The sequence below is a fragment of the Amphibalanus amphitrite genome, unplaced genomic scaffold (assembly GCF_019059575.1).
Source record: "Amphibalanus amphitrite isolate SeventyFive unplaced genomic scaffold, NRLGWU_Aamphi_draft 000322F_arrow, whole genome shotgun sequence".
NCBI classification, from domain to species: Eukaryota; Metazoa; Arthropoda; class Thecostraca; order Balanomorpha; family Balanidae; genus Amphibalanus; species Amphibalanus amphitrite.
Genome location: NW_024881817.1, coordinates 315,579 through 342,631, shown reverse-complemented (window position 1 = coordinate 342,631; position 27,053 = coordinate 315,579). Strand labels below are relative to the sequence as shown.

The 27,053-nt window shown below is 50.4% G+C and overlaps 2 protein-coding genes across 4 annotated transcripts in view; both read left to right on the top strand.

Moving 5' to 3' along the window:
- LOC122388426 (calcium-binding protein E63-1-like) overlaps positions 1-27,053 on the top strand; it is a 69,696-nt gene that overhangs the window by 41,185 nt on the left and 1,458 nt on the right. Inside the window, exons 3-6 of one of the 2 annotated variants that reach the window (XM_043379496.1) lie at positions 2,436-2,472; positions 4,783-4,929; positions 6,235-6,383; positions 6,702-6,813. In XM_043379496.1, coding sequence (XP_043235431.1) covers positions 2,436-2,472; positions 4,783-4,929; positions 6,235-6,383; positions 6,702-6,813 — 445 coding nt within the window. The remainder of the gene's footprint in view (positions 1-2,435; positions 2,473-4,782; positions 4,930-6,234; positions 6,384-6,701; positions 6,814-27,053) is intronic. The other variant, XM_043379497.1, reaches the window with a different exon arrangement.
- Positions 23,182-26,971, top strand: LOC122388425 (probable malonyl-CoA-acyl carrier protein transacylase, mitochondrial). Of its 2 annotated transcripts, none has more exons than XM_043379494.1 (2): positions 23,182-23,398; positions 25,365-26,971. In XM_043379494.1, exon 2 carries the CDS (start codon positions 25,588-25,590, stop codon positions 26,761-26,763), a length of 1,176 nt encoding a protein of 391 aa, XP_043235429.1. In that variant the 5' UTR covers positions 23,182-23,398; positions 25,365-25,587; the 3' UTR covers positions 26,764-26,971. The 2 variants fall into 2 exon arrangements, with proteins under 2 accessions (XP_043235429.1, XP_043235430.1); XM_043379495.1 differs by having other exon boundaries at positions 23,199-23,277.

Here is a 27,053-nt window from a genome sequence, read left to right as displayed (position 1 = left end):
TTTTGTTCCATAACAAAAACCAATGCTCGTTAGAATTGTTTTTTTTTTCTATGGAAAAACATACCAGAGCTGTTGAAAATTTTACGAAAGAACCTGTGCTTAGAACAAAGCCTGTGTCGAGCAACTGTGATAAATACTATATTTTCTTGCGTTCGAAATTAAATGGTTTTGTTTTCTCGCCATACAAATCGGTGCGATATACGGTATTTGCATACAAATCATTTTCAACAGTAGGCATTCGTTAAAACCGTATTGTTTATATGCAGTTACAGCTTGTCTTACTATATATCACCAGTGATAAGTATGATTAGCGTGGCTCTCTACACAATATCTCGAAATGATAGGTACCATTTCTGATATTTTCTATAGATATTTCACCTGAATCATCGGTTATAGCATGCCTCACTGAGATGTAAGAGTCGGGAATATTTTGAGCTACTTGCCTTCAATTCAGAATAAAACTACGCATATAGCGGTTGCTGTTTTCACATTTTCCGCTCCAGCTCGTTGTTTGTCAAAAACATAGGAGGCTGCTGTTGAGTGGGTGGAATCGATGCTGGCGACTGGCACGGCTCAGCCAGCAGCAGACTGGTGTTTTTCGTCAGGAAGGTCGAGTCTCGTGCGGGCCGACCATAAACAGCATGTCAACAGGACCCTCCCCCCCCCCCCCACCCTCACCCCCACGGAACGGACCGAGAGGGTCCGATGAAATAGTTTTGTAATTTTATTTATTGAATTGCGATGTGTCAATTATTCGGTCTTTCGCGACATCCATCTCATCGCCGCTTGCTATGAGCAATCGAGAAACTTCAAATTCGGAATGTCATATCCCAAACCATATTGGACAAAATGCTAATGAATGTAACAACTTTGCTGCCAAGATTACCGCACCCTCGCTCTACCGCTAGCACAATGCTACTTTTCGTCCGTCGCCCCGGGCCGTTCTGGCCAGCCAGGCGGAGCCCCACAATCGATGGGCCTAATGCAGCGTTTGTCAGAGCCAAGGCCGCCCCGGGCCGGCCCCCGCCTGAAACACATCGGACCGTGCCTTCGGAAACACAGGAGTGATATGACAGTCCTCCAAAACATCCAGCCTGTCCTCTAAAACACCCAGCCTGTCCTCTAAAACACCCAAACCATCCTCCGAAACCTAACAACCCAGGTTATCATTAGTTAATAACCACCCAGGTTATTATCTAAAACACCTGGACTGTCCTCTGAAACACCCGGAACGTTTTCAGAAACAATCAGACCGTCCCCCGATACACCGCGGAGTCCTTCGAAGCGCCCGGTCCGTCCTCTGTGTATAATACCCGGGACGTCCCTTATAGCAGTCGCTCCTGAATATCAGATAAAACCTCACCGCTACCCGTGGTCCTCTGAGAGCACCTGTTGTACTGTTGTCTCTCGAGTCCTTTGAACCGCGCTGTTCGTTGTGTCGCTCTCCACTGACCTATTCGGACCATTCCGGAGAATCAGTTCGGGTAACGACCTCTCGCGGTCCCCCGCTAGCAGACACGGATACACTGGGACACTCACCAAACTGAGGGAGCTGCCACTGCTGTCAGTAGTGAGAGAGAGAGAGAGAGAGAGAGAGAGAGAGAGAGAGAGAGGAGAGAGAGAGAGAGAGAGAGAGAGAGAGAGAGAGAGAGCGCAACACAACTCCGCTCAGCCTTATGATTGAATGCCGATGTTTTCGAAATGCTGAAGCGGAAAGAGATCGGTTGAAGTGACATGTTTTGATAGCTGGTGCATTTCACTTTGATGCATTAACTCTTTTTTGCTTTAAATATAAATGACTTTATTCCAGAATACGCTTCGTAGCAAATAATATCCGATGTCTTTCTTTGTAGGCATACCTTCTTCAAAACATAGATTTACCTACTGCCCGTCTCGTCGAGCTTAAAAGCGCATCATTTATCGCTAGCTCACTAGTGATGTAATGTCATGTCACGCCGCTTGTTGTTTTTCAATCACTGCCTACTCGGGCCAATCGGGCACAGAAAAATACCTATGGCAATGGCCCTTTACCCCAAAGACTGCATGAACTATTCCAAGCAATTTTTGACACATATGTATGCTCCTCGTCAGGACATTTTCTTCCACTCAAAGTGCATACATTACAAGAGGCTGCAGTCGCCTTTGCATGCACTCCAGGTCATGAAACACACACCACACCATATTTTTACGAGTACCTAATATACCATTTTTTGACTTTATTTGATAAGAGTTATGCAGCCTTTGCAATTGGAGGTTGAACACGTAATAAAAAATAAAATATTTTACATCTCTATTTATTAAAATGATATCGAGGTCGAGGATAACATCAAAGTTTTACATCATGATTATATACAATTTACATCATTTTGCTCAAATGCTATTAGGCCTATTAGAGCCTGAGGCACGTTTATTCATGTCACCTGGTATCATTTCAGGAAGGAAGCAATATAATGTCGGACAATGAGCTGAAAGGTAACTGCATGTGTCTGTTTATAGCGTAGAGTCTAGGAACGATATCATTTCTAGTAAATGCTAGTAGACTAAAAAAAGTTAGGCGAGGCAGCAATTTAATCATGTGCTTTCTAGCATTCTGCGATAAAACATGCATTACTGATTACTGAAGATTTGTGTTCGCTTGTTTCTTTGCTTTTATTCCGATTGCCCGCCCAATGTGTCCGCTGCGCTTTCAACGTCCCATATGGCTGGCGTAGTGCTGTTTATGCCCAGTGTTTTGTCCTTACAGTACACCATCTCGATTTGTTGGTATGTCAGAATGTGCGAAAAGTAGCATTTTTTCTGCTCATTTGCATGATATCGTCGTTACTTCAATTGTTCTGTTTTCGTTCCTCATTTTAATTATAGTTTCTACGTTTTAGAAAACAAATGGAAAAAAGGGACGAAAAGCAAGTTTCCAGTATGTCTACTATTACCAACCGTATTCATTCCCATAGTTTACAGTCCTAAACTACTATTGCACATTGCACACAACTATCCTGACCAGTTATGTAGATACAAAGTGGTCAGACATTCAGCGCTATTTCCGTCGTTGATATTTAACATTTATTCAAGCTACAATAACAATCATTAGTGGCTTTCGAACTATTAGTACCTAAATTGTAACCGAGATCGGCCGCCACTCCCTTCGGTTCGACATCATCCCCCTCCCCCCGGTTCCGCCGTGAGTCGTTATCCCTGTTCTGCCGTGGCCCCTGTCCCGCTGTAACCCTCTGTCCCACCGTGACCCCTATTACGCCGTGCCCCCCCCCCCTCCCCTGTTCCGCCGTGTTCCCTGTCCCGCCGTGCCCCCCGTCCCCTCCCTCCGTCCCGTCGTGACCCGCTGTGCGCCGTGATATCTGTCCCACCGTGACCCGCTGTACACCGTGACCCCCCTCCCCTTTCCTGTCCCACCGTGACCCGCTGTACACCGTGACCCCCCTCCCCTTTCCTGTCCCACCGTGACCCGCTGTACACCGTGACCCCCCTCCCCTTTCCTGTCCCACCGTGACCCGCTGTACACCGTGACCCCCCTCCCCTTTCCTGTCCCACCGTGACCCGCTGTACACCGTGACCCCCCTCCCCTTTCCTGTCCCACCGTGACCCGCTGTACACCGTGACCCCCCTCCCCTTTCCTGTCCCACCGTGACCCGCTGTACACCGTGACCCCCCTCCCCTCTCCTGTCCCACCGTGACCCGCTGTACACCGTGACCCCCCTCCCCTTTCCTGTCCCACCGTGACCCGCTGTACACCGTGACCCCCCTCCCCTTTCCTGTCCCACCGTGACCCGCTGTACACCGTGACCCCCCTCCCCTTTCCTGTCCCACCGTGACCCGCTGTACACCGTGACCCCCCTCCCCTTTCCTGTCCCACCGTGACCCGCTGTACACCGTGACCCCCCTCCCCTTTCCTGTCCCACCGTGACCCGCTGTACACCGTGACCCCCCTCCCCTCTCCTGTCCCACCGTGACCCGCTGTACACCGTGACCCCCCTCCCCTTTCCTGTCCCACCGTGACCCGCTGTACACCGTGACCCCCCCTCCCCTTTCCTGTCCCACCGTGACCCGCTGTACACCGTGACCCCCCTCCCCTTTCCTGTCCCACCGTGACCCGCTGTACACCGTGACCCCCCTCCCCTTTCCTGTCCCACCGTGACCCGCTGTACACCGTGACCCCCCTCCCCTTTCCTGTCCCACCGTGACCCGCTGTACACCGTGACCCCCCTCCCCTTTCCTGTCCCACCGTGACCCGCTGTACACCGTGACCCCCCTCCCCTTTCCTGTCCCACCGTGACCCGCTGTACACCGTGACCCCCCTCCCCTTTCCTGTCCCACCGTGACCCGCTGTACACCGTGACCCCCCTCCCCTTTCCTGTCCCACCGTGACCCGCTGTACACCGTGACCCCCCTCCCCTTTCCTGTCCCACCGTGACCCGCTGTACACCGTGACCCCCCTCCCCTCTCCTGTCCCACCGTGACCCGCTGTACACCGTGACCCCCCTCCCCTTTCCTGTCCCACCGTGACCCGCTGTACACCGTGACCCCCCTCCCCTCTCCTGTCCCACCGTGACCCGCTGTGCGCCGTCCGGCCAGAGCTGAAGATGGTGTTCCGTCTGACCCGCTGTGCGCCGTGATCCCTGTCCCGTCGTGACCCGCTGTCCACCGTCCGGCCAGAGCTGAAGATGGTGTTCCGACTGACCCGCTGTGCGCCGTGATATCTGTCCCGTTGTGACCCGCTGTGCGCCGTGACCTCTGTCCGTCGTGACCCGCTGTGCGCCGTCCGGTCAGAGCTGAAGATGGTGTTCCGTCTGACGGATCGCAACAAGGACGGCAGCATCACGGCCGAGGAGCTGAAGCGCATGCTGCTCGATAAGCTGGACATCCAGGTGGACGACTCGCTCATCGGAGAGCTGATGACGTCAGCAGGTGAAAACGGTACGTCACTGGTCCCAACTCCCAACCGACCACGGCGAGTGGGTGCGGTTCAGTGCGCTTGAACTACTTTTAAAAAACACTTCAGCGGTTTCCTCCAAACTAGAGGTGTCAAGAATAAATGTCTTAGAAATATATTCTATGAACCATTTCACTGCAAGTTTGCATACTGCATCATGTCGAAACAATGGTGACATGGCATCATGCAAGTGCAAGATGATATACTCGTACTTAGGGTGAATAGGTCAAAAACGCCCCCATTAAGCGCGAAACCTTCTGACACTCAACCCAACACAGATTACTCAAACCTTTGGGCACCATCATGTAGCTCATTCTTTTTACTACGCTTTGAGACCAAGAAAAGACACCTGCGTGTGGTATTTAACCCCCCAAAAAGGTTTTCGCATACCCTTACAAAAGGGCGTTTTGCCCCATACCCTGGGTAATACGCCCACACCCATGTGCAAAGCGCCCCCACCCCATCCATCAACAGAAAATGATAAACATGGCAGAACTTGACGTCATTCTGACGTCATTTGTGGTCAACCTATCATAGCCTTTGGAATAAAATTGTGTTGCAATGTGTAAAATGGATGCCCGGAGGAGTCCTGAAAGTTTGGTGACGATATCTGCAGTCCTTTAGGATATATCAGCAAAAAAGGACAGGGAGAGGCCTTTTCGGCACCCACCTACAGGGCGCTACCCTGCACTCTCACCACCGTGCAAAACGCCCCCCTTTCAGAAAACTGGGGGCGTCTTGCCCCATGCATCGAGTAGGCGTCTTTCCCCATCCACTCCATTTCCGGTCAACAAAATATTGACAAAAAACGCGCCACTAACGCCGCAGCATAATAAATTCAACGGAATGGCAATAAAACGCAGTTTTTAGTGATGTGCACAATAGCAAGTTTTGTGATATAAAGAGGGCATCAAAATCTTAGGAATCTTCTGTAAAAACAACAAAAACAACACCCAAAACCAACATCAGCACCTACCCACGCTGCTCCTCAAGACGCAGAACCGGAAATAGAGACCTACGTAAACAAGCAGCTGACTGTTCTGAAAGACAGGATAAAACACCTATCCGTCGATAAGAAATACGATTTTTTTTAGGGGAGGCCTTTAACCCAGGGGTGCGTTTTCCCCACAGTTACCCTACTTTACATTGCATCGTTTACATCTAGCAAAAGTTGAATTGATAACCGCATCAAACACATTCTCGCACGCTGTGGCACAATATGAACACCGCCACACTACCGCAATCACCGCCAACCCTTCCCCACCCGGGCCCGCGCTCTGTGTCGGCAGACGGAGGACTCATCAGCGAGGGTCAGTTCATCTCCTGGTTCCTGAAAATGCAGAGTCTCTCCGCCGACAAGGCGCCAGATCACGTGACCAGCGACCTGTTCTCGGCATTTCGACTGTTTGACAGGGACGGCAACGGCTACATCACGCTGGTGAGTGGGAAAAGATCACGTGACATTTCGACTGTTTGACAATGACGGCAACGGCTACATCACACTGGTGAGCTTTACGTCACCAGCTACAACTTAACAGCGAATGACTTTCATCTTTAGGTATTAAATTACAATAACTGTAGCCTGAAATTTATCCTGAACCTCTATGCCAAATATCACATAGTAGCCTTTTAGGCGAAACGTTTGATCATCGGGAGTCCGAATCACTTTTTGCTGTTGGGAGATACTGCATCTTTTCTCTGCCGATCAGCTTTCCGCCCCTCCCTCTCCCTCCCTCCACTCTTCCCGTGCCACCAGGACGAGTTGAGGAGAGCCATGGACCTCATCGAGGAGCGAATGACAGAGGCGGAGCTGAACGCCCTCATACAGATGGCGGACGCAGACAAGGACGGCAGAATCAACTACGAAGGTACGGGGAATACCCTACAGGGAATACACTACAGCATACTACAGAGCTGAACGCCCTCATACCTACACTCAGAAAACACTTTGAGAACATTTTTGAATAAGGGCTCATATGAGTGCCAAAACAGGGCTCAAATCTGTATGATTTTAAAATCGGGATCAGTTAGGCGCCCTTTTCGGGCTCAAAGTACATTAGCCCCGAAAGCGGCATCAGTTCGTCTTCCTTTTCGGGCTCAATTCGAGCTGCGTTTTAGGGCTCCATACGACATTCCGCCATTCCGTCTTTTGCTGTTTTCAGTGCCATGTGTTGGTGTACCTACCGCCGTGATTTCAAAATGAATGGTAAGTTATTAGTTATCAGTTATCACTATCTTTTAGAAAAAATCAAGATGTTGATGCTCATGCCTTATCAATTAAAATTGTGGTGGCATTTGTTCAGAAAAGGTCTGATCTACAATTGTGGCGCCGTTGATACGAATACGCACGGGTTTGATTATTCGTTTTTCTTGTATTTGCGCCACATGAAAGCATCATATCTGGATTCAGGATGTCAAATAGTGTAAGAATGTGCAAAAATTTTGTCTGGTTCTTCGTGATGATGTGATTGAAGCAATGCTTTCAAGGGTAGGTAAGGATTTTGTTACTTGTTCCTAATGGTTATCTTGATGCTCAACTAAAATTAATCCTAACCTTGCCTACTAACCTATTAAGTTAAACTTAGTACCAATACCTACCAACCTACAACCTATTTGGATCTTTCATATACTTATAACATGCTGCTGCTTCTGCTAACATGCTGCGGAATGCTGGTTGACATGATGGAATGCTGGTATGAGAGTGTTCCATGTTTCAGAATTTTAGGTGAATAACCACACATGATGGGGAAAATGTTTTCATCCTAAAAATATGACAAGTGGCTTTATTTCATCTTTGCTAAAAAAAATATGTCAAAAGTTTGATTCAACAGCCAGCTGCCAGGTTACGCATGACTTGACAGTTGATGCATCTACTCTACATCATTTCATTTCAGATCCTGTGAAGGTTCTGACAAAATCTGAGGTAAAAATGGCATTATGCAGTTTTGCGGAAAGACTAAATCTATCTCATTTTGTCTTCAGATTTTTTTTATTGGGACACCCAATTGAAATCCAATTTTAGAACACTGTGACACCATGCCTGTGTGCCAAGTAAGAGGAAGGGTCTACAAGTATACATCAAGATAACCAATTATGGACAAGTTGAGACTTGAGTCATGAGCTCTTATTTGTGGTTACAATACCTTCAACTGCATGATTTTGCACAACTTCCATACAGGCATCCAGACTGGAAAAGGTTCAAGTCCATACTTATTCTGGTGCTTGAATATGGCAGTTCAAAGATGGAAGGCATATGATGCTACGAAATGAAAAAAATAATTCAACTTACAAAAAATAGGTATTCATATCTATCCTAAACTAAACTAACCTAAACTTACCTAACCTAATCCAACCCAACCCAACCACCCCAACCAGCCCAGCCCAGCCCAACCCAGCCCAGCCCAGCCCAGCCCAGCCCAGCCCAGCCCAACCCAACCCAAAACCTACAGTCTAAAACCTAGAGCTAAAACCTGCAGCCCAAACTGGAAAACATCCATATGGTACGCCGGACGCCCGTGAAGCCGTCATGCGCCGAAGTTCGGCGCAAGCTATTTTGCAATTTGCGCTGAAATTTCTGCATTATTTGCGCCGAAGGTTAGTGCCCTTTTGCGTCAAAATTAAGCCACTTATACAAAAAGCACGTTTACATCTGCTGGCCAAGGTTTTATAAACCAGACAGAACGCTCTGGGCCTTAACCACTCCTGACTCCCATGTTTGAGCGTCCAAATTAGTTGATGTTTCCATGGAAGCTGAATACCACAATACGTGTAGCGCACTGTAGCATCGTGCCGTGAAATAAGGCTCGGGACGGAAGTTCCGGGGTCACAAAAATTGGTGTGGCGGTGTTGTCGCGGCTGGCGGGCTCCAGCAAGGGGTTTAAGTTTACGACACCACTCTTGTTTCAGGAGAGGTGTCAGCGATTCGAGACTACTTGGGCATGCGGGCAGCGGGGTCGGCGTGGCTGCCTGCGGCTGCGGCCACACATCTTGGCGTCCTGGAGGCGGAGATGCTGATGGTGGCATGAGTCATCACTGGCTGCCCGATTTCCATGCTCCAAGACTCGCCGTGAGGGCCGAGGCGGGCGTCGTGCCGATGGAGAGATGAGGAGGGATGCGCTGGCATCGCGCCTACTGGCGAAGGCGCTCTCCCTCCCGTCGGAGGACCCGCCGCGTCGTGGCGGAAGCCCCCCCCCCAACCGTGACTGAAGTCAGTGACCGGCTGGAGAGAGCGCGGGGGAGCGGTGTGGGACCACTGGAGTGGCGCTGCCCGCCGAGGCGCGCTTATCCACGAGACTGCCCCCGTAGACGCCAACAGACGGCGTCACGGTCCACCTGGACCTGCTGCCGATCGGGGCGTCCGCGACAGCGAGGAGGAGTGCTGCGGAGGCGTGACTGGGAGCGCTCCCCCAGCGTGCGACGTGGGCCTGGGTCGACGGGTCTGCGACCGGGGGAGTAATAGGAAGGCGGCGCTGGGGTCCTCACCGAGCACCCAGACAGTACAACATTGGTACTGCGGGAGGCGGCGGGGAGGATTTGCTCCATTTACCGATCTGAGATGGTGGCGCCCAAAACGGCAAAGCAACATCTCCTGAAGCACCCGTCCTTCGAGGAAGACCCCATAATCATTTGCTCCGACTCGCAGGCGTCGCTGGCGACGCCACGAGGTGGACAAGTGGCCCAGACACCCCCCCCCCCTCATCCCCTAGGTGCCGCCATCTGGGAGTATATGATGGCCCTAGTGGCTGTAGGGGGCCGAAGAATCCACCATAGAAGGAGGGCGGCGATAGCCCGATTAAGCTGGGCGTCCAGTGGAGCCTCGGCTCTATCATGGGCATTGGGCAAGGACTCTGCGAGCACCCCCGTCTCCTCCATCTTCGACGGCACTCCAGTCAGAAAGCTGTCCCCACCCGAGTTTCCCAGCAGCATGGGCCACATGAAACCGAACAGCGCCGAGCCGCTCGACGCTGAGGACCAGGCGAGAGTAACAGTGAAAAGGTGAAACGCTCGAAACGGCGCGCGCCGCCGGCCGAGGGCGCCGAGCCGGCCCAGGCCGGCTGCGGGTCAAACAGAAGCCGTCTCCGCGGCGGCCGCCCAGTGACAGCGACTCGGACTGACGTCGAGGCACCGCTGCCGCCTCCGCCGACCAACCCGCCGCCCAGCAAGGGCAGTTTGAAGGCGGCTGCGCCGGTGAAGGTGGCGCGGCCTGGCAGGGGCCGCGGCCGGCCCACTCCCAGCTACCCGTCCCGCGAGGTGCTCAGTACCACCGACTCGTCCGATTCTGAGGCAGCGCCGTCGGCGGGCCGCCGCCAGCAGTGACGACGACCGGCTGGCGGCGTTCGCGCGGGACTTGTCCGACTCCTGGTACTCGGACTTGCCGCCCAAACTGGACGCCGGCGGCGTGAGCACCAGCAACGCCAATAAAAAGTCCACCTTCATCCGGCTCTTCTCGCACCGTGTCAAAAGGACTACGCCGCGCGGCCGGCCGGCCAACTCGAATGAGCGCAGCGAAGGGCACACGTCCCCGACGGCGGCACTGGCGCCTCCCGCCGCGCCGCTGCCGGCGTTGCTGGCAACGCCGATCCAGGCCCATCGATTTCTACTGTTTTGTTGCCTACGTGCCGCTGCCGCCGCTCAGCCAGCACAATGGCGTGCCGGTGTTGCGCTGTCGGATCGAAAAGCGGCTCGTGCAGCGGACGGACGGGTGCGGCCCGCGCGATGAGCCGCCGCCGCACACCGAGCTGCGCCGCGCGGACGTGAAGGTGGAGCTGGCAGCGGCCTGCTCAGTCCCCTCAACGGCGTCGACCGGCTCTCCGGCGATTTGCGGTCAGAAACGCCGCCGCTTCTGGGACCAAGGTGTCAGAGCGCGGCGCTGCCCGTGAGACGTTAAGTTAGCACAGGCAATGTCGTCTGCACTCCTTGCAGTTCATGTTGAATACACAACCATGTTGCGAAGTCATAGGCGCCGGGTTTTTCAGTTCATAGAACTTTTTCCCTGGCTATTACACCCCACAACCGAACACTGACACCTTGCACAAGTATGACTGTGTGTATGAATGTTAATAAATACATGAACCAATGTTGTGTTTTCGGTTCCAGTACCTTCTTTGGGCACCTCGGCAACAAGTAAGTAATCCGTTAGCTTTGCCACACCTAAGATAGGCTCCCACGTTGTTATTTGCTCCCGGGTTAACATAAACCGGTTTAACGTAACTTTTGGCATCCCGGCCAAAATTGCCGGTTAACTGTCCCACCGCTCGAGACTGGCGCTAGGCTGGCCGAGCAAAAAAAAAAGTTTGTCCGCGGCTTCGTCTTATTCGCAGCTGCTGGACACGGGGGAGGGGGGAGGAGGGGCTGCATCGGACGAAAAGCGGGCTCTGGTATTAACTGGATTTTTTGCCAGCTGGCGCCGTATGGTGGCGCTAGCAGAGCTTCTTACATATCAATGCTAGATATAAAAGAATGAATAATTACCAATCAATTTTTCATTTAAAGCCATTTGAAATATTTATGTCCATCCTACTACCGCGCTTAGGTATATCTAAAATTAAATACCTTTCGTGCGTCGCCAGCTGGCCAGCCAGCTGACGCAATCCAGCTTTTACCAAAGCCCCGAAAAGCGATGACGTGAGCCCTAATATTGGCTTCACCACACAATTTGAGCCCTCAAACTGGAATCAGGTGAGCTCGAAAATGGGGATCAGGCTGAAAACTGGTATCATAGTGAGACTAGTTTTAGAGCTTGACACCGATAATGGGTACTGACTGAGCTCTGTTTCTGCGATCAATGATACGGATTTAAGGGATCGTATGAGCCCATGTGGCGCTAGCTCAGAAAGTATTCTCGAAATGTGCTGTCTGTTTTGAATATGGTACATTAGCCCGAAAACTGGTCTCTGAGCCCGAAAATCGGGACACTGTTTTCTCAGTGGGCGGACGCCGACAAGGACGGCGGAATCAACTACGAAGGTAGGGAAAATACACCACAGGAAATACACTACAAAGCTGAACGTCCTCGTAGTGATTGGCAGACGCAGACAAGGACGGCAGAAGCAACTACGAAGTTAGGGGAAATACGTACACAAGGGAGCTTAACGCCCTTGCACACTGAATGGCAGACGTAGACAGGGACGGCAAAACCAGCTACAAAGGTGGAGAAATAAATACATGCGCTTCAAAGCTGCCCTAACACAAATAACCAAAGTAGATAAAGGCAGAGAGAATCAACTATGAAGGTAAGGAAAATAAACTAACTACCCAGAGTTGAACGCTATATTACAGATGACAGACGCAGAGAAAGGCGGTGGATCAACTACGAAGGTAGGATAAATCACCAACGTCTGATGTGTCATTACAAAATCACCGTGATTGGTTATGGCAAAATAAAGAATGGCGAATGACTTACAGAATGGAGAGTGGCAATGACCGAGCCAACTGTGTTACGTCGCCATTTGTTAGACACTAGCACACCTCTCCAGTGCTATTACGCTTCCTACAGCCAGTTCGATGCGCTGCGGTACAGCCTAGCTTCAAGGCGCTAACGCATACTGCCATCTAGCGGGGGAATTCTAAGCTGGCAGTCAGCCGGCGCGGCGAGACTAACTGGATCACGGCTCCTACTGAGATCTAGGGACGGAAACATACCCGGAGGGATAACGGTGTCATGTCACCTGCTTAGGTCATCTCAATGTGTAGTTATTGTCGCCTGCACGTGAATTTTCTCCCGTATGCAAGCCTTACTACCCAGCAAGAGTAATGTTCCTGTCGAGTACAGTACCTACCTATTTCACTTTTTAAATGATTCTTAAGCTTTGCAATTACCTTTCTGTGTTTCATTAAAGCTAAACGATGTTCTTTTAAATGACGAGGACGCAGCAACAAATATACTATTCAGGATCAGACTCCGGCCGCACTTGCGGGAAAACGGCCAGTTTGAGAATATAACCGTCCAATGTCGGACAACTCTGACAAGGTTACAGTTGCGACCCAAATAAAGCCCAGTTCACAAACGTCCGGCCACAGGCGACGGAAGGCCCCAGAAAACTCCTCTCTCTGGGCCGCTCTCCGATCGCTGGACTGTGCAGTGTCTCACGGACTGACTGCATCACCCGCCTTGAACAGCGGTGTGTCATGTCATTGTGATTTCACGAGCATGTCTGTAGAGTGTGGAGCGTAGACTGTGGTTATGCAAAATACGCAAATATGGACGCAAACTATTATTGAAACGCAGCAGCAACGCATGTCGCTCAGTCCTTGTTCCTGCAGTAACTTTCCAAGATCCAAGCCCAAGACTGTGTACTCATTGAATGACTAAGTTTTATGATATTCCGGCATTTTGGTAAGGTCACAGTTTGTATTGCGCTTGTGTCGAGATAATAAATAATGTATATTCTTTCAATTAGCCCATTACCAAAAACGTTAAACACTTTTACCATAATTAAAAAGTAAAAATGAAAATTAATGTCAACCTACGTATTGACAAAATAAATGAATGTAGGTTAGATGTATGAAAAGCTCTTTCAGTTATTCGTGGGTAAATGAAATGACACGCCCATATATGACCGGCCCAGATCGCCCAGTTACATCCAAAGGCCGGTCGTATGTGGAACCACTCCTGCACCCCAATCGTCCGGACTAAGGACGGTCGTGATGGATGTCCTTACCGTCCCCGATCTGCCTAAAGGATTCACTGCCGCCGACCCAGTTTGGCCGCCGCCGGCCGAATTCCTCCAATCGAACCCACAGAAGCCGCCAAAGCACCGCGAGAACTCGACGAGAATTGCTCGATTTCCGGGTGATTGCTCCTTATCAGCGGTGTTGAGTGTAGCTATTATATCAGCGGTGTTACGATGAATACGGGTACGATCGTACTGCTGCGTACCATTATACGCCGCGAGGCGCTGCGTAGCGTTTACTGACACGAGGAATGCGAGGAAGGTCGATTGTATGCCGCCGCGAGGTCTTCGGCGCCCGATGAAAGCGGCCGGGGCCCGCCGCGAATACGGAAGTGTCGGTTCTGATGTATGGAGGTGGCTGAGTGAGCGGGTCATTACCACAGAGTACAGCCCTGCCGGCAGGAGAGCGTCTGCCCTCAATGAGCCACAACGGTGTATTTCGGATGAGGACATCAACATGCTTTTCACGAATGATTACGCTGCGAACTGTGAATGTTCTATGGTGTCCAGTGCCGTCAATGTGGTCCAGCTTCCGCAAAGCCATGCTACTCAGCTGCTAAAGTTACGTAAGGATTGTTGTTAGGTGTATGTATTGCAAGCATCATTGGAATTCTATTGACACTTTTTTTCTAATCGGGTGTGTAACTAGTTTATGCTTTCAGATGCGGTCTATGACTATGTACATACATGCACATTCAGTAGGTCTACACCTAGTTGGAACGAACCTCCCAGGCTTTGTTGTTTGACTTTTTGACTGATAACCGTTTCACACCTCGCGTTACATTTTGACCTCGTATCACAGTTCTGCCAATGAGCGCTGGAGCATAGTCCCACAAACTGGCGCCGAACCGTTTCATGGCCCGGCTCACCACCATGGCTGAGGGTCGCACCCCACTCAGACTTTCCCATTGTGACTGAAATGCGACTGGGTTATCCTGAATTGGGCTGTTTTTTACAACTTATAGTTATCCCTCGCCGGACCTATTGGTTTTCTAAATGTTCCATGCTAAATGTTTCTAAATGTACATACGCGCCGGCCGAGGGGGTGGGTGAGTACGACCCCCCTCGCCGTTTCGCCCCTGGTGGAGCTAGCGCGGCGCGGAAAAAAACGAGCGTGTGTGCCGTTACGAGACGCAGAGATTGCTACCCGATTTTAAGGTCCTAGGTCAACCGGTGACCTCTTGGATCAGGTCAAGTGCCCCAAAACACTGTTCCGTTTTTGGTAAATAACTTTAACTAAATAACTAAATAAAAGCAAAAAACGGCCACAGAACCGCGATTTTGGCAGCATTATGTTTGCCTCGCTCAGGCACCTCGAAAGATATGCTTTTTGTTTGGGAGAGGTCAAGTTAGGGCGTTGACCTCAGGTCACGGTCAGGTCAGCGCCCCAGGTCACGAAGCTGGTCGAAATAGGTCATGTTGCATATCATTCGATTCGGCAGGTCTTCCTGAGTCCATTGGTGGCTTTCCCGACTCGCTGGCTCAATTTGATCGGGGGTTATTGACGAAAAACTGATATGACACTAATGACGTCATAAATGACGTCACGCAAGGTCAACATTGCAAAAGTGACGCATGTAACCTTGCAAGGAGTGCATCAAATCACGATTCTGTGTGCTTGAGATAGTTGGAGATCGTTCCCGGCGTCAGAATAACAGTTTTCATTTTTCCCGATTGACTTATAATGGTAAGTTCACGAAAATGACCTGACCTCATGTGACCTTACGGAAAAATCCGAGGTATACAAGTTGTGAGACTCGTAATGGATATTAGATCCTGCAAGTTTCATTTCCCTGTCAAAGCTCCTCTGGCAGTGAGGGCGTTGCGAATTTGCGACATCTGAAGACCGTGCAGAGGCTCACTTATGACGTCATAGATCAGTGACCTGACCTGACCCGAAAATGCGGTTGGTATCAAAAGATCCGGTTTGAATCAAAGGTCAGGTATGCTAAGTTTCAGTTCTCTATCGCCAGCGTGTTCGGAGCTATCGCGAAAAATTATATTGGGAGGGGGGCGGCACCCCCCCCCCCTCGGCTGGCGAGGGTTATATTGAAATGCTCCCCACTGTGACTGAAATTCAGCCGTTTTTGCACAATGGCTTGTTTTATAGTGCTGAATGCGAGGAAAGGGTATCGCAAAGTGCCAACCATAGCGTCTGAGCCTCTAAGCTCCTTCTGAGCATATTAGCTCGTAAAGACCTTAGTGTAAAGACAATGTTGGGTATAAGCACCGACAAGTTCATGAATGCTTCCGCTATTAGTCCAGCATTTTATTACGACCTACAACGCCGGCGACTGAGCACAGGTTCGTGGAATCCCGCAAGCGAGCGTTTGACGGCGGCTTTTACCGACGGCACGCCTATCTCTGTGCACAGAGAACGTGGCAACTGGCGGTACGGGATGGTGACCCGTGACACCCACGCGGCCCCCGAAGACCGACATCCGGACACAGAGTCGAAGAACTCTGGGAACTGCTATCTGGCCGCTCTGGGGCGGTTATATGGCCGCTGTGGAGCGGTTATTTGGCCACTGTGGAGCGGTTATATGGCCGCTGTGGAGCGGTTATTTGGCCACTGTGGAGCGGTTATATGGCCGCTGTGGAGCGGTTATTTGGCCACTGTGGAGCGGTTGTATGGCCGCTGTTGTGTGACCAACAGCGGCTGTTCTGTCCACGGGGGTGCCGGTAACATTCCGACGGGCGGATGTCCCCAGTGGAGCGCGATGAGAAACCGGAAACGACTTCAGCTCAGAGACGCTAAGCCATAAAGCAAACCAAAGCTGAACTATCGCCAGTATATAAGGACATACATACACAGTGTCAGGTGTCAGGTCAACCGGTTCTCTGAGATCAGGTCAAAGAGCCAACAATCGAGGTCAATACTCAATTTCTTGTATAACTAACTTTGGCAAAAAAAAAAGGTCGCTCTTGAATTATTTTTTTCTACCACCAGTCACCTCACCACGTTTGCCACGTCCAGCCGTGTCGGATAATAGATAGGTGTGCCTTTAGTTTAGGAATGCACAACCAGGCAATAATTCATGTCTCAGGTTCAGATCAGATTCAGGTTAAAGAGAAATGTCGCTCAGAGCCCAGAGGTGAGGCTAGCATAAAGATAACGGCGGCCGGCTATTTTTGGCTTGTTTTTGTTGGTTTTTATTAACCCGCGCCCTGCTGGGGGTGTTTGAACACCCCCCCCCCTTGTGGTTTTTCGCGAATATCCGCGCCGCCGTTTTTGGTACACCTTATCATACATCAATTCTACACATGTTGTGAAAATTTCAGACCAAGGTCGTTCAAGGTCAGGTCACCAGGTCACTTGAAGTGACCTCACCTCATAAAAAGTTTCAATGTCTGTCATAACTACACCGAGTGACCGATCGCTTTGAAACTTTCAGCGATTGCTAAGAGCAATAGCATGTACAAAATGTATATCTCAGAATTTTGATATCGATGACCTAAGGTCAGGTCAATTTTGCGACCTCCCCATTATAAGTCAATGGGAGAAAATTGAAATGCGCCTCTTTTGGACGAAAGACATTATAAACACTCCCAAACACTGAATTACAAGTGGTTTAGACACACTGAACATGGAAATGGTGTCCGTGACCCCTGTTTATGCCCTGACATGGTGTGTCAAAAGTGGAAATAGCCGCCCGGCTTTAGTTCGCCAGCCTTGTCAATAGATGGCAGTACCACAATATGGGCAGCGGATCGTGCAATTGACGTAAAATTTTCGTTGTCTGCTAAGAATTGAATGGCGGATCTTTTCATGCAAGAATCATGTAAATCGGTCCACAACTTTTCTAGCAACAGAGATATGAAGTCAAACACCCTGCCAGAGCGGCGGCGCGGCGGCCGGCGGCGCCCGTTACGCGCCGCCTGGGAGACTGGCGGCGCTGAACGGTTCCGACTTGGAACTGCACTTAAACCTGTTAACTGCTTGGAATAGTTATTATAGCAAAATTTTCATTCAAGTGAGGAATGACCAAGGGCAGGAAGTATATATGCTTGTGTGCGTACTGTGTAAGCCAAGAAACTGCATTGGCAGATACTCGCTAATATTAGATCCAGCCAAGTCCAAACGCATTCCAGGGGATATGTTTCTGATGGGTCAACAATATTTATCGTTCGAGGGCGGATACAGTTTTAACAATACAAAAAATATTTTTGCACAGCTCTATTCCTTGAATAATTCTCTTCAGCGCCTCATTCCTAGTTAAGCGAATTAGCCCACCCTGGTTGAATAAATAAGGCGATTTCGCCACAAGGTCGCGAAAAACCGACCGAAAACGGCCGCGCTCAACGTTAATTTGGGCATGCAGACTCTTAAAAACTCGCATTGGGCGGGTAGGGTTTCCCAGGTATTGGCTCCAAAACACCGTATTCGGCTCCCGAATACGTCCAAGTGACCCGCCTCGTTCCTAGTTAAACTCTAATTAGATCAAGTGACTCATAAGGAGCGAAAAAGCGACAAAAAGCATGAATTTCCCTATGGCGGCGGGCTGCCGGGTTGCCAGACGGCGCACCGGCTATTTCCACTTTTGACACACCATGAGGTCATCTTAGGTCACGAATGGTATCTAACAGTTTTTCGCAAATAACTTTTGATAGAGGCATGCTAGAGCGACGAAAACGCCTTAGATGTGTTCAGCTCGACGATACGGATCGACTGATATTCAACATGACCCTTTCCGGTCAGGTCATGACCTTGACCTGAGGTCAAATTTTCAAGTTGACCTTTCAAGGTCAAGTTATAGTTCATTCGATGCGTCTTGACGAGAGGAACACGATGCCGGTAAAAGTAAGCTCGTACAAGGCTTGGGTCAAAAGTTATTGCAGAAAAACTGTTTCCAAAAAATCGGCTATTTTTGCAGTTTTTGCCCCCTGCAGGCAAAACCGTTGACGTTAGGTCAAATCTTAGAGTATTACTCAGAAAGGGCGTTAATAGGGCTATCGAATGCGCTTTTCCGCGGCGCTGTAGCTCTGTTGGTCCCCGAGTTATGCGTTGGCTTCTTGGAAATTGTCGACATTCGACCTGGAAATCGGCGAAATTTTGCCTTCAATGACCTCTGGTGACCTGACCTTTGACCTGACCAAAAAATTGACCGAAGTGATTTCCTCATTATTTTTGACGCTCTTTTGAACGCCGCCTTCCGCGTATCGCTACGTGACCCAGGAGCCGAGTTAGAAGGGGGGATGTTCAAACACCCCCCCCCCCCCAGCAGGGCGTGGAAATCCAGGACCCCAGCAGGGCGCGGGTTAATTAAAACTGGCCTCAGAACAGGACAGGAAGCCGGTGGATGAAGTTCATGCTTATAGTTCATAAATTTCGCTTTGGCAGGCAATTATGACGGTTCATTGGTGCATTTTTGACCCGGTATCTCAATCCAGTCACATGCTGGCTAAAAAATCAGATGAACTCAGATGGCTCATGGCTGATGGCAGCAGGGTCCCAGTAAACATGCCGACATCGGCCCGACGTCGGGCCGAGGCTCGGCCCGACGTCGGCCCAGCGTCGGTTCAACCTCGGCCCGACATCGGCTGGACGTCGGATATGCCCGCATGTTCCGACGTCCAGCCGAAGTCCAGCCGACGTCGAGCCGACGTCGCGCCGAGGTCGTTTGCCGAGGTTGACGAGATCGTTTGTCGTTGGACCGACAGGACCGACGTCGGCATGTTTATTGGGACAACGCGCCAAAAATATCAACCGGCGGCGGGATTCGAGCCCCCCAGTCGCCGACGTCGGCATGTTTACTGGGACAACACGCCAAAAGCATCAGCCGGCGATGGGATTCGAAACCCGTGTCATTTGAAAGCGAGGTTAGTGCGCCAACCACTACACCACGCAGCCAGATAGCGAATTTAGTTTGTTTTGTTGGGTTATGCCCTTTCGGTCTGACAAGACCATTTCAGAGCCGGAAGGATGATAGGATGGAGACATTGGTCTTCTTGGCGAGCACCCTGGGTCCAGTTCATATAGAGTAGGGGAGAGTGGGGTAAGATGCCCAGGGTGGGAAAGACGCCCCACACCCTCTTGCGGCGAAACAAAGAATCGAACCTGAAAATTAATGTTCTTAGCGTAAAGCGGAAGCCTGCCTTGTTAACTGCACCAAAATTTGCGAAGCTCAAGTCAGCTGGGTAACGGCTGGCTGGTGCTTGCATGTTTTTTATTTGCTACTTTCAAAAAATATTTTGGTGTCAAAACATTGTAAATACCAAAGAAGGTAGATAATTTTTGCGTCCCTTGCTATAGGTGTGATACATTAACCCGCGAGTTGCTGGGGGGGGGGGCGTTAAACGCCCCCACTTTTTTCGCCGGGCCATAGCATAAAAACGGCGCGCCGCAGGCGCGCCAAATTTTGGGTACCTGTAGGGAATTGATTGAAGTGTATTGTGACAAAGTTTCAAAAAAATCGGTCGGAAATTTTTTTAGATATCGAGGTTTTAGTGACGTCATGATTTCTGAGTTTTCGACCAAAAACGGCATATGTTCAAAAAATCATATAAAATCACAGAATAGACATACAGACATGCCGTAAACGCCATTAGACTGCCAATACCATGAACAATCAAATGGCTATCTTCGATTGTTGATTATCGTTCCGCATTTTCCAAAATCTTGAACTGAATCTTGGCAATTTCTCGTGACTACTTCACGACCATGATACATGCATTTCTTAAATTGAACTTTTTTAGCCAAACACGCACACATATGGTAAAATGAATGTCACCATCGTGTTCTACGCCCCAAATTACCTATAAAACACATGTCACAGGCTGCGAATATCAGTTTTGATTTTCGGGGATATGTGCCTGCCCGGTTGACCTGACCTTGACCCTGACCTATGCTTGACTGACCCCTATATGGAGCTGACACTCTTGTAGGCCACATATGATGGATTGTGCACCGTTTTGACAGAGTTTATGACGAGAGGCGCCCATTGCGAAGTCCTGAAGTCCATGCTACTGAAAGCCCGATTTCAGGTGTTTGACCTGACCTTGACCTGACCTGTGACCTCAAAATTCAACTTTAAAGTACTCATCTGAAGCGTCTCGTCGCGTTCTTTCGTTTGCCGCCTCGTGCGTTTCGCTGCGCCTATTGGTTCTCGAGTTATCGGCTGGGGGCGTTTAACGCCCCCCCCCAGCAAACGGTGGGTGGCGAAATACCCCAGCAACTGCCGGGTTAACATGCGTGTAGTGTGTCCCGAACAGTTTGTTTCAGGGTGTAGTTTTATGGATAACAAATTGTACTGATTTAATGTTGCTTCGGTACCTTGGGGTAAGATGCCCCCTGTCCTGATGGGGAAAGACGCCCCCTAAATCCGTAGGCTGTCCTTCAAGCAGCCCGTCAAATCATTTATTACATACCTACTTGTGATGAGAGACAAAAGCCGATCTGGGATTATTGAGAGTCCAATACGGTCGGGTGCTCCCCATTCCGGTCTCTCGGCACACACAGCGACTTTTTGGGCGGCATCTGACTCTGAGAGCATTCACGACGGCCTCTGTGGGCCCCATTATTGGCTCCAGGGCCCCTCACGACATCCTTTGAGGGCTCCCACGTTGGGTCCACGGGCCGCGCTGGCATCTGAGGTCCCCACGATGGGCTCGAGGGCCCTCAAGCATCATGAAGACCTATAAGGGCCCCACAGTGGTCTCCGAACGCCACCACGGAGGCTTGTTTGGCCGCGCTGGACTATGATGGCCCTAACGATGACCTCTGAAGTCCCTTACGACTACTTTTGGGGGCCCTTACGATGACGTTTGGTGTCTACTGCAGTCTCGAAGGGACTACTGATTCGTTCAGGCGATTCACGTGCCCATTTATGCCACTTATAGTGCAGGGGGCATCTTCCCCAACGCCAGGGGGCGTCTTTCCCACCATGTGGGGTAAGATGCCCCCTTTCACTTCTTCAGGAAAATGCTTAATAGCAAAAAAAAGTTATCATATTTCAGGCACGAAAGTGTGATACTTTTGAAGAAAAATGATGTCGGCTTCCGTTGAAACTCCAAGTTTTTGCTTTCCGATCGTCATTTTCGAATAATATATGACATAGTAAAACCCTGGGCATCTTTCCCCACTCTCCCCTACCTGCGTCCCATTGCTGTTACGTGACACTTATTGGAAAGGGCGACCCCACAATGGATTCATATAGCCACTCTTACACACCTGCACCAACGTTTCCCAAAGTGTCCCTTTGATAAGTGGCACTTTGGCAAAGTGACACTTGCCGACTGGCCTTTCTACGAGAAGTGGGGTAAGTATATGAACTCGTATATGAACTGGGCCCGGCCCTGGCGAGTTGCCGGGGCTGAGCCTGACCAAAGGATAGGCCGAGCAGCCCCCAAGCACTCACCGCACCCGGCTACGGGCGAGCTCGGCTTACGGGCAAACCCAAATGGGATAAAGTTTCCCGTCCAGTCCGGATCAGGGGGTGGCGTGGAGGAAGATTTGAGTTTCCTGAGGATATTTTGAATACAGAAGCTCTTTATGAAACATGAAACATGCATTTTATATTATTTTAACGGTCAAAACAGCGGCCGATGTCGGTCCGACGTCGCCCCGACGTCGGCCCGACGTCGGCTGGACCTCAGCAATTGATCTCGGTCCGACGTCGGCCCGACGTCGGCTGGACCTCGGCTGGACGTCGGTACATGCGGGCATATCCGAAATCCAGCCGACGTCGTGCCGAGGTTGGACCGACGTCGGGCCGACGTCGGCATGCCGATGCCGAGTTGCCGACGTCACCCCGACGTCTGCCGACGTCGGGCCGACGTCTGTCGACGTCGGGCCGACGTCGGCATGTTTACTGGGGTTGTGCTCGACTCAAAAAAAAAAATTGCCGACTCGACTCATCATTCAACTTCAGGAAGCCCTGACTCAACTCTGACTCAAACAAGGAGCTGATTTTTTCCCTTGACTCAACTCATGACTCAAGCGGCTCAATGAAAATATGAGTTGACTCAAACTTGACTCAAATTTCTTGTTGAGTCAAGTGTGTTGACTCAACATTGACTCAGATAAAAAGTTGTTGAGCGGGGGGATGAAAAAAAAATCCGGCAGCAGGGCCAGGCCTAAGTTGTTAAGCGGGGGGGGGGGAATGAAAAGCTAAAATATTGTTCCTAGAAAGATGAGTCAGCTGACTCATGTTCCTAAATGTTTTTGACTCAACTCAATGTCAAAAGTTATTTTACTGACTCAACTCTGACTCAACTCAACACCTTAATTTTTTTTTGTCTGACTCAACTCTGACTCAACTCAACAGCTCAACATTTTATCCGACTCGACTCAAACCTGACTCATCTGAGTCAGAGTTGAGTCAAATCTCTGACTCGACTCATGAGTCAAGCACAACCCTGGATGGCAATGACTTTTATGTGATTTTGCCAATAATATTTGAAATGAAAGGGTAAATCAATCGTGCCCACTTTTTTAAATAGTGCATTTTGTTTGCATTTGTTGCAAATATTCATGGCACCAGCGGTTTATGCCATTTATGCAGTGTTATAAGAGTTCTTAGGTTTACGGCATATATTGCGCAGGTGATTCGCTTCCTACGCAGGGCACTGAAACTCGTGGTGTGTGTATTTTGCGTGGTGTATTTTGCAAGGCTATATAAAACCAAACCGTATTTTGTATTGACTTGTGTATTGGTATTGGTTGGTATTCCTCCTGGTATTCAATCGGTATCTTTAAATAACCACAGCGCAAGTGCCTACTTACCACTTTTCCTCTTGTATAGTGATTTGATTTCTTTCCTCTTTAGGGAAGGAGCAATAGGTATGTCAATTTTTGCAAGTGTATTTTATCAATGCTTCCTAAATCAGTGGTTTTCATTTTCAAAACGATTTATTGTAACTTCGTAATGCCACCAATTTCTTTTAAAGTCACTTTTCAAATTTCCCTTATGTATTTCTGCTGTCACAGAGCTGGAGAGCTGCCAAGTGTAGCGGCAGAACACCTTCAATTAAGGGGGCACTGCCGACTTTTGGGTCCCATTCTTTCAATGCAATGCCCATAGGGCTAATGTTAAAATGCCAAAATCAAAGGGGGGCACGGTACCCCGGCGCCCTCTCCGTTCCACTGCACATGTCTACCAACATGGTTAAGGTTAGCCGTTAGGCCTGGTTAAAAGGAGCCCACCAAGTCAGTTGGGCAAACTAGACTTTTGGAATCAAAATATGGAGGCATCAATAATTTGATTCTGGTGGGAGGAGCCATGACCAAATATGGGCATAGAATCAATTTTTTGATTCATTTGGGTACACTTTTGACTTCAAATGTATCGTTACGGTTGAAAAAAAGCCCATGACGGTGAGATTTTTGTTTAAAAAGGTAGAAAAATGTGGTAGGTTTGCAAAAAGTGTTACCTCAAAACTGAGAAATTGTCCCTTTGGCCTTGTGAATGGGAAAAAGACAGAGGCACTGTCCATCACGTAAAAGCTGTTTTGAGGAAATCACACTGTATGTTATTTTTGTAACATGAATCGCATACTAAACAATCAGTATTTGTGTAAAATGGCAAAATGAAATTTTCAAACCCCTAATTATCATTGTTGTAGTGCTTTTATATTTATTATATGGTTTTTACCTGTTGCTTCAGTTTTTGTATTCTTGACGTTTAAAAATTGTGAATTGTTATCAAATGTAGTGAAGGTAAAGTACAACAATGCTATAGGTATCTGTTGTGGTACTGAGGATACCACTTAATGAGAATAATAGCAAGATAAATGATGTATTCTTGCATGTCATTGTTGCCTATCTCTTAACATTACCTGTGAATCAAAATAATGATTAGCCAGCTGATGAGGAATCAATATTATGATTATCTGTTTAAAGTGAATCAATTCCTTGATTGCCTTTAACTACCTATAGAATTCAAATTGTTATGATAGGAGCAATATTATTTTGCTTAGGAGATGCTTCCAGCATTTCTGTTCAAGATCAGGCATGCTCCTTCTTGAAACACTCTCTTATTTTTAAGTGTTTGGTAAGTTAGAGATGGTCTGCATTTATGCCCAAATATGGTCATAAGGAATCAATCTTTTGATGCCTCCATATTTTGATTCCAAAGGTCTAGTTTGCCCAACTGAAGTGCTTGTAGCCTGTAAGGACACGTCGATGGCTTACTGCTTTGTTATAAGACAGAAAGAGAAGTAGATGGGAAATAGGAACTGTTGAGTCTTTTTCACCTGCAATGCCAATACATTGTTTTGAAACATGGACTTCATGAGTCCTAAAAGGCTAAAACCAGAATAACTCAATGTACCATAGAAAGTTACATTGGGTTATGGGTACCTTTTTTGTGCAAGCAATTTAGATTGGCACCGAACCACCCATCTTCCTTGCAATTTCCCCCACAAAAGCCAGATGTGTTGGTTAATCAAATATCAATTTAATAGTTTTTTATCTTTTGTTAACCCTATAAGTTTTATAATTGTGATGTAATTTCAATTGACAATTGACAAAACTGTAAGCAGCTTCTGACCACCATGCTTGTATGACCATGGAGGCATGGAGTCAAATTAAAATATGCCAATTGCAAAGTGTAATTACACTAATTGACACTGACACTGCTCAGGGCCTGCTGCTCATTTCATGCAATTCTACATTTTATTTTCAAAAGTTACATGTATGTGTTGATTTCTTTGTGTTTGCAGTTTTCTTACAGCTACCAAGAACTTAGAATCACTGTTTATACCCTTGTCTCAAGTAACCTCATTTGTATTTTCCCATTTGTTCCCAGGAGTACATACATTGGCCTGCCACCATGCTCTGACCAGTGAGCTGCGTCTGGCTCGTTAGGTCTAAACACCAGGCACAGCTGCAGCGGGTCGTCGGTACTCGGTAGTCCTGCCAGGTTCATCAGCGGCTTCAACTGCTACTGCCTCAGTGGCTTCAACTACCCCTCCCTCGGCGTCTGAAGGGTCTGCCGCCGCCGGCCGCGGACCGCCCCGCGCCGGGTGGTCATGTCGCTCTGCCGGCTGACCCGGCTGCGGGCCCGCCTGCCGCCCTGCCGCCGTCTCTCCGGGGACGGCGGCGGTCGGGACGCGCCGCCGCCGGAGCCGCTCCCCTCGCTGCTGGAGCCCACGCACCCGGCCGACGACCGGCAGTGGAGCGACGCGGCGCTGTACCCGGAGGGCTCGCGCGGCCGCCAGAGCCAGGCGCGCCGCTCGGCGCGGCCGGCGGTGGACCCGCGGCACACCTCCGTGCTGCTGTTCCCCGGCCAGGGCGCGCAGCGGATCGGCATGGCCGACCGTCTGCTGCCCTTCCCGCACGTGGCCGACATGTTCGCCGAGGCCAGCGACATCCTCGGGTACGACCTGCTGGAGCTGTGCCGGCGCGGCCCGGCGCCGCGGCTGGACCGCACCGAGCACGCCCAGCCGGCGCTGCTGGTCACCTCCCTGGCGGCCGTCGAGCGGCTCAGAGACGAGCGGCCGCGCGCCGTCGACTCCTGCATGGCCGCCGCCGGCTTCAGCGTCGGCGAGCTGGCGGCGCTCACCTTCTCTGGCGCGCTGTCGTTCTCGGCGGCCGTGCGGCTGGCGCACGTGCGCGGCCAAGCTATGCAGCTGGCCTCGGAGCTGGCGCCGTCGGGCATGATGACGGTGCTGTGCCGGCCGGACGCGCGGCTCGGCTTCGCCTGCTCGCTGGCTCGCCGCTGGTGCGAGGAGCACGGCCTGGAGGCGCCCCAGTGCGCGGTCGCCTCGTTCCTGTTCCCGCAGTGTAAGGTGGTGGCCGGGCACGTGGAGGCGCTGGACTTTATCGCCGAGCGGGCGGCGGAGTTCGGACTGCGCCGGTGCACGCGGCTGCGGGTCTCTGGCGCGTTCCACACGCCTCTGATGGCGCCGGCGGCCGAGCCTCTGCGTGCCGCGCTGGCCGACACCCGCATCTCGGCGCCGCGGGTGCCCGTGTACAGTAACGTGGACGGCCGCCAGTACCGGTCGGCCGAGCACGTGCGCCGCCGGCTGGTCGAACAGCTCACCAAGCCGGTCAAGTGGGAGCAGACCATGCACGTGCTGTACGAACGCTCGCCCGGGGTGCCGTTCCCCGATACGTACGAATGCGGACCCGGCGACACGCTCACAGCAATACTGAAGAAGGTCAACGCCAAAGCGGCGGACTCGTGCACCAGTGTCGAGGTGTAGTTGCGGCTGCGGCCGCCAGGGGCGCTGATGTAGTGCCAGTTCTGACTGCCGCCGCTACGGGCGCTGAAGTAGCGGCAGTGCCAGTTCCTACGGCGGCCGCCAGAGGCGTTGTGATTCGCTCGTGCGATAATGGTCGGATGGTGAGCTTTGTTGTTGATTTTGATGAGCATAGTGACGTGTGACTTGTAATAGAAGCGCTCCAAACAGACTGATTTTTATAATAGAGTATAGCGCACGGGTACCGGCTTCCGGCTGTGAGGACTGCAGTGAACCTTGCTGTGAACCGAAGC